Genomic DNA, 14,661 nt, shown 5'->3' with positions numbered 1-14,661 from the left:
GATAATTTTGAGTGATGAGAATCTTTAAAGATGTTGGTATACCACCATATGCAGGATGAAAAAACTTTAACCTACTTCATAACACAATTTTCTTAATCAGTGTTTAAGCTTTTAACAAGGTCTACTCATGCAGTTATCTAAAATGCTTCTTATGTCACCTATAGAGTAGCATAAAAACAGATTACAGCTGGGCATGGCAGCTCATGCCTGTAAGCCCAGCACTTTGGAAGACTGAGGCGAGAGGACCCCTTAAGCCCAGGAGTTCAAGACCAGCCTGGGCAACACAGTGAGACCCCATCTCTACAAAAAAATTTTTAAAAAATTAGCCAGGCATGGTAGCACACACCTATAGTCCCAGCTACTCAGGAGGTTGAAGTGGGATGACTGCTTGAGCCCAGGAGGTCAAGGCTGCAGTGAGCCATGATGGCAATACTGTGCTCCAGACAGGGCAACACAGCAAGACCCTTTCTCAAAAAAATATAGAAAGATACAGATACATAGACAACATGAAAAATATTTGATATAAAATGCTTAAGAGCTATAAATGGAAAGATAGTTCTTTAGGCCCCAAATATATAAGTCCTTCTCTTAAGTTTCTCATTTAAAAAGAAATAAGGCTGGGTGAGGTAGCTAACACTTGTAATACCAGTACTTTGGTAGGCCAAGGCAGGTGGATCACTTGAGCTCAGGAGTTTAAGATCAGCCTGGGCAACACAGCAAGACCCTGTTTCTAAAAAAACACAAAAATCAGCAGGACTTACTGGCGTATGCCTGTAGTCCCAGCTACTCGGGAGGCTGAAATAAGAGGATCACCTGAGCCCAGGCAGGTTGAAGCTTCAGTAAGCCCTGATCATGCCACTGCACTCCAGCCTGGTGACAGAGCAAGACTCTGTCTCAAAAAATAAAATTAATAATAATAATAATAAGGCCAGGCGCGGTGGCTCACTCCTGTAATCCCAGCACTTTGGGAGGCCGACGTGGGTGGATCACCTGAGGTCGGGAGTTCGAGACCAGCCTGACCAACATGGAGAAACCCTGTCTCTACTAAAAATACAAAATTAGCCAGATGTGGTGGCGCATGCTTGTAATCCCAGCTATTCGGGAGGCTGAGGCAGGAGAATTACTTGAACTGGGGAGGCAGAGGTTGCGGTGAGCTGAGATCATGCCATTGCACTCCAGCCTGGGCAACAAGAGCAAAACTCCATCTCAAAAAAAATTAATAATAATAAATAAAAATAAATTAGAGGCCGACGTAGTAGTTCATGCCTGTTATCCCAGCACTTTGGGAGGCAGAGGTGGGTGGATCGCTTGAGCAATAAGTTTGAGACCAGCCTGTGTAACATGACAAGACCCAATCTACAAAAAATACAAAAATTAGCCAGTTGTGGTGGTGCATGCCTGTAGTCCCAGTTACTCGGGAGGCTGAGGCAGGAGGATCACTTGAGCCCAGGAAGTTGAGGCTGCATGAGCCATAACTGAGCCACTGAACTTCAGCCTGGGTGACACAGCAAGACCCTGTTTCCAAAAAAAAAAGGAAGACAGACAAAAATAAACAAAAAGAGTCTCAAACTAGAGATAGTTTAATTACTTTGGATAATCATGATTAACCGTTCTCTCTGCCCACCTCTCTAACCCTATTTCCTCCTTGGTCAGTCAAGTTTTGAAAGCTGAAGTAAACAGAAGCAAGAGATGGCAGAAATCTCTATCCTTCTGTTTGTCACTGATGTTGTTTTGGTGACTGTCAGAAACAGAAGAGATGAGGGTTGCAGACATCAATGTGTCAGAATTGTGTCCTTTACCTACCAGTAGGAGAGGCAGAGTGAGAGAGGAAGTGTAAGTTAGTAGGAATAGATCTGGACTGCATTCACCACTCTGGGAATCAGTTTCCTCCTCTGCAAAAGGAAGCGTCAAGTCCCTTATAGTTCCTAACAGCTCTTGACAACAAAGCAGATGCTCTTGCTTATCTAACATCAATATTTGCTCATTCAGAGGGTCTGAGAAAGAAGCCTAACAGATTGGGATCAAGAAACAAAAGGAGGCTGGGCATGGAGGCCCATGTCGGTAATCCCAGTACTTTGGGAGGCCGCGGAGGGAGGATTGCTTGAGTCCAGGAGTTTGAGACCAGACTGGGCAACATAGTGAGACTCCATCTCTTCAAAAATTTTTTTTTAAATTAGCTAGGCATGGTGGCACATGCCTGTGGTCCCAACTACTTGGGAAGCTGAGGTGGGAGACTCACTTGGGCCCCAGAAGTCAAGGCTGCAGTAAGCCGTGATCACACCACTGCACTTCAGCTTGGGTGACAGTGTCAGACCCAATCTCAAACAAACAAAAAAAAAACAAAAGGACATGTTTCCTCATTCATGAGAAAAAATATAAACTCAATTTGGGAGGCCCCAAACAGAATACTGTAATGTCTCCAAAATGCTTTCAAGTATCTACACAAAACAAAATCATAAATTTGCAAACAGATGCAGGCATTTTCAATCAAAATACTCCACAAGATTAAATATACTATTTTTAAGATATCAATAATATTTCAAGAACCTAAAATTTTGGCCCTCCAAATTTGTTATAAGCCTTAACTTTACGCAATAGAACACAGTGATTCCAGTCTCGAGTCAGACACACCAACATTCAAATCAACATTCAGTTCCTCCATGTACTGAATATGCAACCTTAGATGACCTTAGATGACCACTCCGGCCTGAGTCTCCTCATTTCTTTTTTCTTTTCTCTTTTTTTTTTTTGAGATGGAGCCTTGCTCTGTCGCCCAGGCTGGAGTACAGTGGCATGATCTCAGCTTACTGCAGCCTCCACCTCCTGGGTTCAAGCGATTCTCCGGCCTCAGTCTCCACAGTAGCTGGGATTACAGGCACATGCCACCACGCCCAGCTAATTTTTCTATTTTTAGTAGAGATGGGGTTTTACTATGTTGGCCAGGCTGGTCTCGAACTCCTGACCTCGTGATCCACCCGCCTCGGCCTCCCACAGTGCTGGGATTACAGGCGTGAGCCACCGTGCCCAGTGGAGTCTCCTCATTTCTAAGAAGGGAATAATAGTACCTACATCTCAAAGGGTTGCTGAAAGGATTTACAGATAATCTGTAAATTAGTGCTTGGAACAAAATGAATGCTTAGTAAATGCTAGTTATTAATACCACTAAGAACTTCCACCATATCTTTTTCATCTAATGAACAAAATTCCTAATCAAACTGATAACTTGAGTTTTTTCATTGCCCTAGAATTTAACTAAGAAGCCTAATTTCTATTACATAAATTGCTAAACAAACAAGCAAACAGCAAAATGTCATGAATCTCAAGTCCATCATTTGTGATTCTCTTCTGAGCCTGGAATACACACCAGGACCCTTTCCTTCAGTCTGCATCACAAACTTTTACCAAACTGAGCAGCCAGAATTCTTAGCCTAGCCAGATCTTAAGTGATAGGCAGACATACTAGCAATGCCTCTCACATTTTTTGAGTTTCAGAGACTTACTTGGTCAATTCCAACACTTTTTTTTTTTTTTTTTTTTTTTTTGTAGAGATGGGGTTTCACCCTGTTGCCCAGGCTGGTCTTGAACTCCTAAGCTCAAGTGATCCCTCCACCTCCGCCTCCCAAAGTGCTGGGATTACAGGTGTGAGCCACTGTGCCTGGACTCCAACATATATGCTTTAAAAGGAGATAATTATATCCTTTGGAAGAGTTTAAGCTTTTTTTTTTTTCCCTTAAATGTACTGAAAACACATCTGTATCACTGAGGCCTGACTGAAATTTGAATCTAAAACCCATGAACCTGAATGCCTCCCAAAGTAAATAATACCAGATCAAGCAAAGGTACTCACGGATCAAACTCATGGATAACACTTTCAAATCTCAGGACAGCAAAGAGACGAGTGGAGAAAGCTGCAAAAACCAGAGAGTTAATATTTTACTGGTAATATGTCATGAAAGAACAGCAGATATAGTGTTATAATGAAGACAGTATTATCCAGTAGAGAGGTCACAGAAAATACAAAATAATCCCTGAATAAAGTCTTTATTCCATCTCTCCCCACATAAAGGAAACAAGAGAAGTTAACTTTCCCCTGACAATGGCATCTACATTTTCCACTTTCATAGGTCACAGTTAACTAATCATAAAAGCCTGTAACATTACATTCACCTACTAATACCAAACTCAACTTACATGGTCATCTTTTATACACGTTGACTCCCCCACCACACACACATAACTAACCTTAACCTTGGAGCCAAGTAATAGGTATGGCAAGCAAAATTATACCTAGGACTCATGAAGAGCCAGAAAATCTAAAATACAGAGTAAACACTCAAGAAACTTTCAAAAATATGACAGAAGGCACCTAAATTGAAGATAATTGTCTTTTACAAAAATCAGTTATCCACGGGTCCCCAATATCACTTTCTGCCCTGTGAGAAAATAGAATTGGCACAGCATGCTTCCCATTCTTTCACAGATGATCATAGCCCTGACTCTTTTTTTTTTTTTTTTTTTTTTTTTTTGAGACAGTCTCGCTCTGTTTCCCAGGCTAGAGTGCAGTGGTGCAGTCTCGGCTTACTGCAACCTCTGCCTCCCAGGTTCAAGTGATTCTCGTGCCTCAGCCCCCCAAGTAGCTGGGATTACAGGTATCCACCACCACACTCAACTAGTTTTTGTATTTTTAGTAGAGACAAGGTTTCATCATGTTGGCCAGGCTGGTCTCAAACTCTCAGCCTCAAGTGACCCACCCACCCCAGCCTCCCAAAATGCTGGGATTACAAGCGTGTGCCACCATGCGTGGCCCATAGCCCTGACTTTTATATTCCTTCTATTTTGCCTTCATTAAATTATACTGATGAGGAATGGAAAAACATAACAATCTGCTAAAAAGAACAAGGCATTTAAAGATAGCGATTTTCAATTTTTTTCTAGACTTTCCTCTTTCTATCCCCAAAGAAAGGGAGGTTCACATGCACACTCACATAATACAGCAGCCATTGACAGAATGAGAAGCTTCAGAAGTGTGTCCTGCTTCTCATAGGACAATCGCAAAAATCCGAATTTAGTCATCTTAACATGAATGGGTGGCCACACACGACGATCAGCTAAAATGAAAAAGTCAAGACCACAAGATATTGAACACCTTCAATTTACTAGATTTTCATATTTTATGATGAGAGGGAATCATAAAGGACATAGAAGCTAGCAAAAACACCAGAGAGGGTCAAAGCTAATACTAATATCCAAGCCTGGCCTAAAGTATGATCAACTTGCAAGGAAGTAGGCACAAGTCAGGTCTATGTGTCAAGACTAAAATAGAGTGGTCAGAATAAACCATCCATAATTCTATTTCCCACTCCTTCACAGCTAACTCCTTCACAGCTAACAAGTACATAAGCACAATTAGCAATAGTTCAGTACAAGGAAGAGATGAAAAAATAAATAGGAAGATTGGAAATACTGAAAAATAATAAAATGGCAAAAGAGAGCACTCAGGAAAAGGCAGGACTGTATGGGGGGGAAAAGCAGGAAATAAATATCGAGACCAGAAGTGCAAGCCCCAGCAATTTCCGAGGCTAAGGAGGGAGGATCACTTGAAGCCAGGAGTTCAAGACCAATCTGAGCAATACAGTGAAACTCCATCTCCACAAAAATTGTTTAAAATTATGCAGGCTTGGTGGTCTGCACCTGTAGTCCCAGCTACTCAGGAGACGGCGGCAGGAGTTGGAGGTTGCACTGAGCTAGGATCACACCACTGCACTCCAGCCTGGACAACAGAGCCAGACCTCGTCTCTTTAAAAAGGAAAAAAAAAAAAAAAAGAAAGAAAAAGTGAAAGCAGTAAGAGGAAAAATAGAGGTCACGACTGAATCAACACAATTTCGAGCCCTAAATTTAAACTTCAACTGAATGGCTATAAACTTTTTTCTTTTCCAAATCCCAGTGGGGCTGTCGGGTCAACTAAGAGCATAACTGATAACTAAGGCAGGTACAATCATGCACTCAAGAAGAGGAGGAGGTACACAAACACAGACCCACTGCGCTCTCAATCCCATATATCAGACTGTAACAGCTGCTCAGATCGATACCCGTTTCCAATCATCTGTCTCAAGGCATCTCTGTAACTGACAATGCTGATTTAAGAGATTCATTAAATTACACACAGATATTTGATGGCATCAGATGATAAGCTAGAGGGAAAGAAAACGAATTTTTCCTACTGAAGCAGAAGAGTCGGGGGCTAAACAAAGTAGATTAAAATGTTTGAACTGCAAACAAAGTAGATTAAAATGTTTGAACTGTGGACAGTTCAAAATGGAAATCACATGACAGATAAGAATTACTTATATAGCAATATAGCATTAATCTACCATAGGTTAGTTATTCTTGTATAAGACAGTACTAGACAGTACTACCTTTTTTTTTTTTTTCTTTTTTGAGATAGAGTCTCGCTCTGTCGCCAGGCTAGAGTGCAGTGGTGCCATCTTGGCTCACTGCAACCTCTGCCTCCCGCGTTCAAGCGATTCTCCTGCCTCAGCCTCCTGAGTAGCTGGGACTACAGGTGCGCGCCACCATGCCCAGCTAATTTTTGTATTTTTAGTAGAGAAGGAGTTTCACCATGTTGGCCAGGGTGGTCTGGATCTCTTGACCTTGTGATCCGCCCACCTCAGCCTCCCAAAGTGCTGGGATTACAGTCAGCGTGAGCTACCACACCCAGCCCTACCTTCTTAAATTACAATGTGATCAAGGGCTAAGTTATAACGATTATAACAAAGGATATCGTTCAAGACTTTTTGCTTTTATTGTTTTTGATTGACACGTAATTGTACCTATTTATGGAGTACAGTGTGACATTTCTGTACATGTATATAATGTGTAATATCAAGTCAGTATAATTAGTAGATTCATCACCTCAAACATTTATTTTTTTTTGTCTTAGGAATATTCAAAATCCACTCTTCTAGCTATCTGAAAATATACAATAAATTGTGTATTTTTGTTAATTATACTCCTAATCATAGTTATCCTATAGAACACTAGAATTTATTCCCCCTATCTAGTTGTACTTATGTATCTGTTAACAAACCTTTGTCTATCCTCCCCCATGAATCTTTTTTCCCACTATTATTAGAATAAAGGAGAAAAAAAAAAACCCACATACTGGACTAGGTGGAAGGCGTATAGAATGCTGGCACCAACACTGAGAAGTCAAGCATGTTTTCCATAATTAACTGTCCCAGAAGAGCAGTTTTAGAAATGTGTTTAAGTATAGTCCCAAAGGGAAATCTTATTTTGAAACTAAAAATAAAGGCCTAACTACTCCAGGAGGTCAGCAAACCAGCCATATCTCTCAGGGTTTGCAGCTGTTTTCTGGAATGCCTGAAATAGGAACAAACTTAACACCACTGCGTTGATATGAGCCGCACACCAAAATGAGACTGCTAGGACCTCTACTTGAAAACTGAGTAAAGGAGCTAGTCATTTAGGGCAGGGCCGTAAGGGAGATTTCATCTCGTGCTCTTTGGTCACTTTCGCACACGGCCAAGCAAATAAGAGCAAAGACACCTTTCTTAAAACACTTACCAATCTGCTCTCCTCAACTGTGCTCTGCAAAGTGTGGCATCTCCTGCCACCCTAGCTGTAGTTTCCCAGACTGCAATTTCCCCAGCCCCGTTTCCCTACACACGTTTCCACACCCTCTCACAATCGTTTACTCTCTTCTCCCTCCTGGTCTCTCCAGCGGGTCCCACCTCCCTCTTCTTCCCGCCCTCAAAGAACTGACCATCTCTGACAACCCCCAGCGCGACCCTCATCACCCCAGCATCCTACGCGCCCTCCCCTCCATAACTAGTCCCAGGACCCAGTCTTTCCCACGCTCTGTCCCCAAGATCCACCTTACCTTCCCTCCCCAGACCTTCACATCCTTCCATCCAGGAAGCCCCCACACCACGCCCCACGCCCCCTCCTCTGCAAGGCCCTAAACTCTGCTCTCCATCCCCACTTAGAGTTTTGCCCCGTGCACACTTCGTTCAGCCCCACCAACGCCATGGACTGCACCTGCCGCTGATTTTCAAGTTACGTTCTATGGCCTTCTCACCTGGCCGGCTTTCCTAGGCGATCCGCTGGGCTCCCTCGGCCATCAGTTCAGCGGCGCACCCAACCCTGGCAGCAGCCGGGTCCGCCTCCCCGACCGCTCCCCCGTTGGCTGGCTCCAGGCCAATTCGACGCTTCGGGAGAGCGATAGGATCTGGGAACTGTCTGTCAAACTCGGAGGCGTAAACCGAACCGCGATTCCAGTTTTTAATTGGTCATTACAGCTATCGCTTAGCAGTCTAGAGGCGTGTCTGCGTGCTCCCGCCGAGCTGTCATAGGCCGGCGCGTAGGAGTCAAGAGCGCGGAAAGAACGTGCCCCAAGCAGTTTGGTTGAGGGCCGAGGAGTGACGTGTCGGTCGGCGGACCCACGGGGAGTCGCGGTGGAAAGCAGTGGCCCGCTGACTCCCGTCATGTGACAAGAAGCGGAAACTACGCTGAAATAGGCCCTTGCTCCAAGTCCCAGTAACTCGGAATGCGGAGCCGCTGGTCTCCCTCTTTTTTAAGGTAGAAGTTGTTACGTAATACAAGGTGAATGGAGAGGAGGGAAGCATTTCAAACGCTTCCTGGTCCAGACTGCGTCTTTTGCAGGATGTGCCTGATAGTTGGCTCAAGAGCTTTTACAGTGCTCTGGTAACTGCGATGGACCTGGGAACCTTGGCAGAGTTCACAGCCCCTAGCTTTGTGAAAGAGCGTGCCTAGGCGTAAAGGGGTTGTCGGGGCTAAGCTGGAGGCGTCTCCACTGCCGGCTGAGACAGCCACCGCCACGGAGGCACAGCCCTCTCCAGCAGCAGACGGGCTTCCTCGGGGGACCGAGAGGCAGCCCGGCCATGCTTAGTCCAGCCCTTTGTACGATACCCGCCAGAGAGCCGCTCTCCCTATTCTAACTTGTCTGTCTTCTCCCGCACCCAACGCGCTCCCCGACCCCCAATAACGTTGCTGAGGGCAGAGAAGGGGACGAAGTTTCAGCGGCAATTCCATCATCTCAGACTCGCACGTATACACCTTTATCCTCAGGCACTTCTACTCCCTGCGCGCCTTGGTGAGCCAAGACTACACCAGAGAGAGTGGGAACGTCCCGCAGCTCTTCCAACTTGTTGCCCCTGCCACTCACGCAGCTTCCTATTTACTCTCCCCTGAACGGAACCTACCGCTTATTGAAAGGTCATTATTTAAATCAGTGCTTTAGAATCACATGCATTTTTTAAAAAATTCACATGATCAGGCTCGCCCCAGGACGTTATGATTCAATAGATCTGCTTTTTTTGTTTTGTTTTTAATAGTAAGTGTTTGATGTAATTTTACTTCAAAAAAAGGAAACTGAAGCTGAGCCTGAAGGAATTACAGAACTTGAAGTAAATGCTTCTTCAAAATAAGAGTTTTGGTCGGGGGCGGTGGCTCACACCTGTAATCCCAGCACTTTGGGAGACCGAGGTGGGCGGATCACGAGGTCAGGAGATGGAGACCATCCTGGCCAACATGGCGAAACCCCGTCTCTGCTAAAAATACAAAAATTAGCCGGGCGTGGTGGCGCGTGCCTGTAATCCCAGCTACTCGGGAGGCTGACGGAGAATCGCTGGAACCAGGGAGTCGGAGGTTGCAGTGAGCCGAGATCGCGCCACTGCGTTCCAGCCTGGCGACAGAGCTAAACTCCATCTCAAAAAAAAAAAAAAAAAAAAAAAAAAATTTTTTTTTTTAAAAAAAAAAAAAAAAAGCAGGGCTTGGGGGGCGGGGAATTAAAATTAGAAAGATTGTGTTCAAGTTTTTTTGTTTTTTTTTTTTTTGTGTAAGTAGTATCCTAAGAATATTAAGGCCGGTCGCGATGGCTCACGCCTGTAATCCCAGCACTTTGGGAGGCCGAGGCGGGTGGATCACCTGAGTCAGGAGTTCCAGAACAGCCTAACCAACATGGTGAAACCCCATCTCTACTAAAAATACAAAAATTAGCTAGCTGGGCGTGTTGGCGGGCGCCTGTAATCCTAGCTACTTGGGACGCTGAGGCAGGAGAATCGCTTGAACCCAGGAGGCAGAGGTTGCAGTGAGCCGAGATCGCGCCATTGCACTCCAGCCTGGGCAGCAAGAGCGAAACTCCGTCTCAAAAAAAGAAAAAGAATATTAAGATGTTAGAGTTTTTATTAATTTTTTCAAAGTAGGCTGGGCGCGATGGTGGACTCCTGTAATCTCAGCTACTCAGGAGGCTGAGGCAGGAGAATTGCTTCAACCCGGGAGGCAGAGGTTGCAGTGAGCTGAGATCGCGCCATTGCACTCAGCCTGAACAACAGAGCAAGACTCCATCACCAAAAAAAAGAGAAAGTATTAAACATGTTTCTTAAAGAGAATAAGCTTCCAAGTGATGAAATTAAGTCAACCTTTTTGAAAGTCACAATGTACTGTTAAAGAACAAAGTTTGAAAATCTAAGCCTATTTTTAGGATGAGTCTTTGATACCAGCCCATGAGGAAAGGCTTACTTGTGAATAAAATCAAAGGAAAACAAACTAATAGGAAAATCTTTATAATTATTATAAACAAACCTTGAGGTCCAGGCGTGGTGGCTCAAGATTGTAATCCGAGCACTTTGGGAGGTTGAGGTGAGAAGATGGCTTGAGGCCGGGGGTTGGAGACCAGCCTGGTGAGATGCAGTGTCTACAAAAAATAATTTTTAAAAATTAGCTGGGCATGGTCGTGCTGGCCTGTAATCCTAACTTCTGAGGAGGTTGAGGCAGGAGGATTGCTTGAGCCCAGAAGTTAGGCAGCAATGAGCTATGATCACACCACTTCACTCCAGCCTGGTCAACAGAGTAAGACAGACCCTGTCTCTAAAATAAAATAATAAATAGACCAGGCGTGGTTGCTCATACCTATAATCCTAGCATTTTGGGGGACCGAGGCTGGCAGATCACCTGAGGTCGGGAGTTCAGGACCAGCCTGACCACCATGGAGAAACCCTGTCCCTACTCAAAATACAAAAAGCCAGGTGTGGTGGTGCAAGCCTGTGATCTTAGCTACTAGGGAGGCTGAGGCAGGAGAATCTCTTGAACCTGTGAGGCAGAGGTTGGGGTGAGCCAAGATCGCACCATTGCACTCTGGCCTGGGCAACAAGGGTGAAACTTTGTCTCTAAATAAATAAATAAATAAATAAAATAAACCTACAGTTTATACATGAACTATAGTGTATCAGTTAATCCTCCTCCCTCCTGATTTATAAGCCCAAAAGTTTTGAACTGGTTGTTTCAGAAAGCAATGCTTTTACTATTTCATCAGTTGCTTAAAAGGAATGTTTTGATGTAGAAGTTAGAACTTTTTTGTAGAGCTTTTGGTCATTCTTAAAGTATTGGTTTATCTTTCTTGTATATCATTGATAAACAAAACTGATGCCTTCGTCTCATTTGTAGCACAGCAGAGTAATAGTATCTGTGTTCTTGAAGCTGTTCTCTCCAGAACCCATGTTTCTAAGTGTGTGTGAAGTTGTATTACTGGGATTTCCCCTGAGTGCACTTCTGGATCCCACTGTTTTATGTTATTTGGTTGGGTGTTTTGTCTTAATAAGACATCGTTCTTTTTTTTTTTTTTTTCATAGATTATCATCTGATAAGACATCTTTCTATTTCTTAGATTTATTTTTCACTTTTGATGAGTTTTTTTTTTAAGTAAGTGTTTTAGAAAAGCTGAATGGAAGCAAACATTGCCGTTTCGTGTTAGAAAATATCTGTATTTTGTCCTTAATAGCATGGCTAGGTTTAGAATTTTAGGAACAAAATTGGGACCCACCCACCCCAATTGCACACAGACACAGAAAAGCACACTTTCAAGGCATTGTGACTATATTGTCCGTGATCCACTGTGCCTTGAGAAACCTGATGCCAGTCCAAGTCACATTCCTTTATGGGTAATCTATTTCCCTCTCTGATAAATTGTCTTTCCTTAGAGATTTCATCTATGTGTTTCGTCTTCTTTCATTTTTTTCTGCTTTACATTTGGCAGGCCCTTTCAGTCTGAAAGCTAAAATTTGTATAATCAGTTCAGGAAATGTTCTTTGATTTTATTTATCTCCATTTTTCTATTCTCATTTTCTGAAGTTGCTGTTGGACAAATGTTTTATCTCCTGGTTCTTGGAAGGCTCTCCTGTTCTTAACTTTTTCTTGATCTTTTTGCTGTATGTTCTGGAAGATTTCCTCAATATTATCTTGCAGTTCACTAATTTAGCCTCCTCGGTGTCACTTTTTTTTTTTTTTTTTTCCTTGAGACAAGGTCTTATTCTGTCACCTAGGCTGGAGTGCAGTGGCACAATTTCAGCCCACTGCAGCCTCAACCTCCTGGGCTCAAAGGATCCTCCTGCCTCAGACCTTGAGTAGCTGGGACTACAGGCGTCCGCCACCACGCCCAGCTGATTTTTTGTATTTTTAGTAGAGACGGGGTTTTACCGTGTTAGCCGGGATGGTCTCTATCTCCTGACTTTGTGATCCGCCCACCTCAGCCTCCCAAAGTGCTGGGACTACAGGCTTGAGCCACCGGGCCTGGCCAGTGTCACTTTTATAAGCCATCTCATTTTAAAAAATTTCCGTAACTGTTTTAATTTCCAAGAGCTTTCCTATTCTGTTCTTTTCACAATAATCTGTTCTTATTTTGTGGATGCAGTAGCTTCTGAAATCTCTGTGAAAATAGTTATTAGAATTTCTTAAATTACCTTTTGTTTCCACAATTACTTAAATTTCCTCCAGAGCCAGGTGTTGTTATTTGTGTTTTGGAAAAGCTGCTGAGCTGATTGCGATGTTGATTCCTCGTGAAGAGGAATGATTAGAGGAACTTACCTAAATGATTAAATGGTCATTGTTTTTTTTTTTCTCTAGGTCTCAAAGCACTACAGAACATTTAAATTTGAAATCAGAATGAGTACAAGGAGAGGCTGAACACATGGCCTAATTGCTCATCTTACTCAAAGATTCCCTGAATTCCAGTGTTTTATCCAGCTTTGAGACCTATGGAAAAATAGCTAATCATGTAATTCTTGAAATTTTTGCATATTCATTTGCTTGTCAGTTTCTCTTACTGGACTGTCAGGTCCTAGAAGGCAGTAATCATATCTTTCTGGTTCACCCTTGAGTCCCCAGTCCCTTGCTCAGTACCTGACACAGAAGGTGCTCAAATACTTGTTACATGATTAAGTCATAATTCCCTCACTTGATCCTTCAGTGGTTTTGCAAACTCATTTTAGGTCCATCCAAAATTTGTACTGGTGTATGGCTCTCATTGTTACAAATGTGTAAATTACACTGACCTGAAGTCAGCCTCCTTTTAACTCCTATAGGTTATACAACTTAGGCAGAATATCATTTTTTTTTTATTTTGAGATGGAGTCTCACTCTGTTGCCCAGGCTGGAGTGCAGTGGCACAATCTCAGCTCACTGCAACCTCTGCCTGGCAGGTTCAAGCGATCCTCCTGCGTCAGACCCCTAAGTGGCTGGGACCACAGGCGCGTGCCACCTCGCCCAGCTAATTTTTTGTATTTTAAGTAGAGACAGGATTTCACCATGTTAGCCAGGATGGCCTTCATCTCCTGACCCCGTGATCCGCCCGCCTCGGCCTCCCAAAGTGCTGAAATTACAGGCATGAGCCACCGTACCCAGCCCAGAATATGTTAATAAAAGGTGGGATGACTGCTAAACTATCCACCCCACTACTGATGAACAGATAACCTTCACCAAAGCAATCTCAATAATGGAGGTAAACACACATAAAGGAGCATAATGAACATACTACTGCTATAATCAGAAAATAAAGTAATATTTGTGGGTGGAAAATGAGACAGTGAATAGACAACTGTAGTTGCTTTTTCTCTCATAGATGCTATCCTTTTATTAAGTGCAGAGCAGTTAACACATCTGTACATGAATGTGTCATTTAAGTTTCTAGCAGACTTAATGTACTCAGATCTAAAGCATCTACTTTCTAATTTTGAGAGTTGCTATAACAGACAACTCAGCTCTATAGATAGAATAAAAAGGGTTGTGTTTTCTATTACATATACCTGTCCAAGCTGTGATGTCTATCCCTTAAAAAGTGCTTCTGGGAACAATTCCTCAGATCCTACTGGTTTTGTGATTCAAACTCAACCAAATATTCATTTTTAGTTTTGTGAACTCCCTTGTTTTTGGTTACTAATTATTAGTCTGCTTCAAACAGGTATTCTGAACTTGGCAAAAATAGAGTCTAGTCTCTTTTTGACCCATTTCCTAATCACTGCTCTCAGTGACAATACCCTCGTGAAAGGCAAGAAAAATTTACATTGCTTTGTGTTTATAACTCATTTGAGATTGTCACATTTCTCTTATTGCAGATAAGCCTAATATAGCCTTTGTACAAAAGGCTGGACTGCTCAACTATGCTAATAAAACTCTGGAGGTTCCTCACTTCCAGTCATTTAAACTTTTACACATTTTCGATAGCCAGGCACAGTCCTGGGGATAAAAATCATACACCTTCATCCACTCAACTTCCCTGACCCTTTTTTCACCTCCCAAGACAGAGTCTCACTCTGTCACCCAGGCTGGCGTGCAGTGGTGTGATCTTG

The 14,661-nt window shown here is 43.1% G+C and overlaps 1 protein-coding gene and 1 long non-coding RNA gene across 3 annotated transcripts in view; one reads left to right on the top strand and one right to left on the bottom strand.

Moving 5' to 3' along the window:
* STT3A (STT3A, catalytic subunit of the oligosaccharyltransferase complex) overlaps window positions 1-8,223 on the bottom strand; it is a 29,654-nt gene extending 21,431 nt beyond the window's left edge. Inside the window, exons 1-3 of one of the 2 annotated variants that reach the window (XM_025356506.1) lie at window positions 8,100-8,223; window positions 4,986-5,108; window positions 3,848-3,908 (exon numbers count right to left, since the gene is read on the bottom strand). In XM_025356506.1, the coding sequence (XP_025212291.1) occupies window positions 3,848-3,908; window positions 4,986-5,073 (149 nt within the window). In that variant the 5' untranslated portion in view covers window positions 5,074-5,108; window positions 8,100-8,223. The remainder of the gene's footprint in view (window positions 1-3,847; window positions 3,909-4,985; window positions 5,109-8,099) is intronic. The other variant, XM_025356507.1, reaches the window with a different exon arrangement.
* A 226-nt stretch (window positions 8,224-8,449) lies between these two features.
* Window positions 8,450-14,661, top strand: part of LOC112606281 — a 31,713-nt gene continuing 25,501 nt past the window's right edge. Inside the window, exon 1 of the long non-coding RNA XR_003115622.1 lies at window positions 8,450-8,599. This is a non-coding gene — a long non-coding RNA (uncharacterized LOC112606281). The remainder of the gene's footprint in view (window positions 8,600-14,661) is intronic.

The sequence above is a fragment of the Theropithecus gelada genome, chromosome 14 (assembly GCF_003255815.1).
Source record: "Theropithecus gelada isolate Dixy chromosome 14, Tgel_1.0, whole genome shotgun sequence".
In the NCBI taxonomy this organism is placed as follows: domain Eukaryota; kingdom Metazoa; phylum Chordata; class Mammalia; order Primates; family Cercopithecidae; genus Theropithecus; species Theropithecus gelada.
This window is presented reverse-complemented; position numbering and strand designations above follow the sequence as displayed.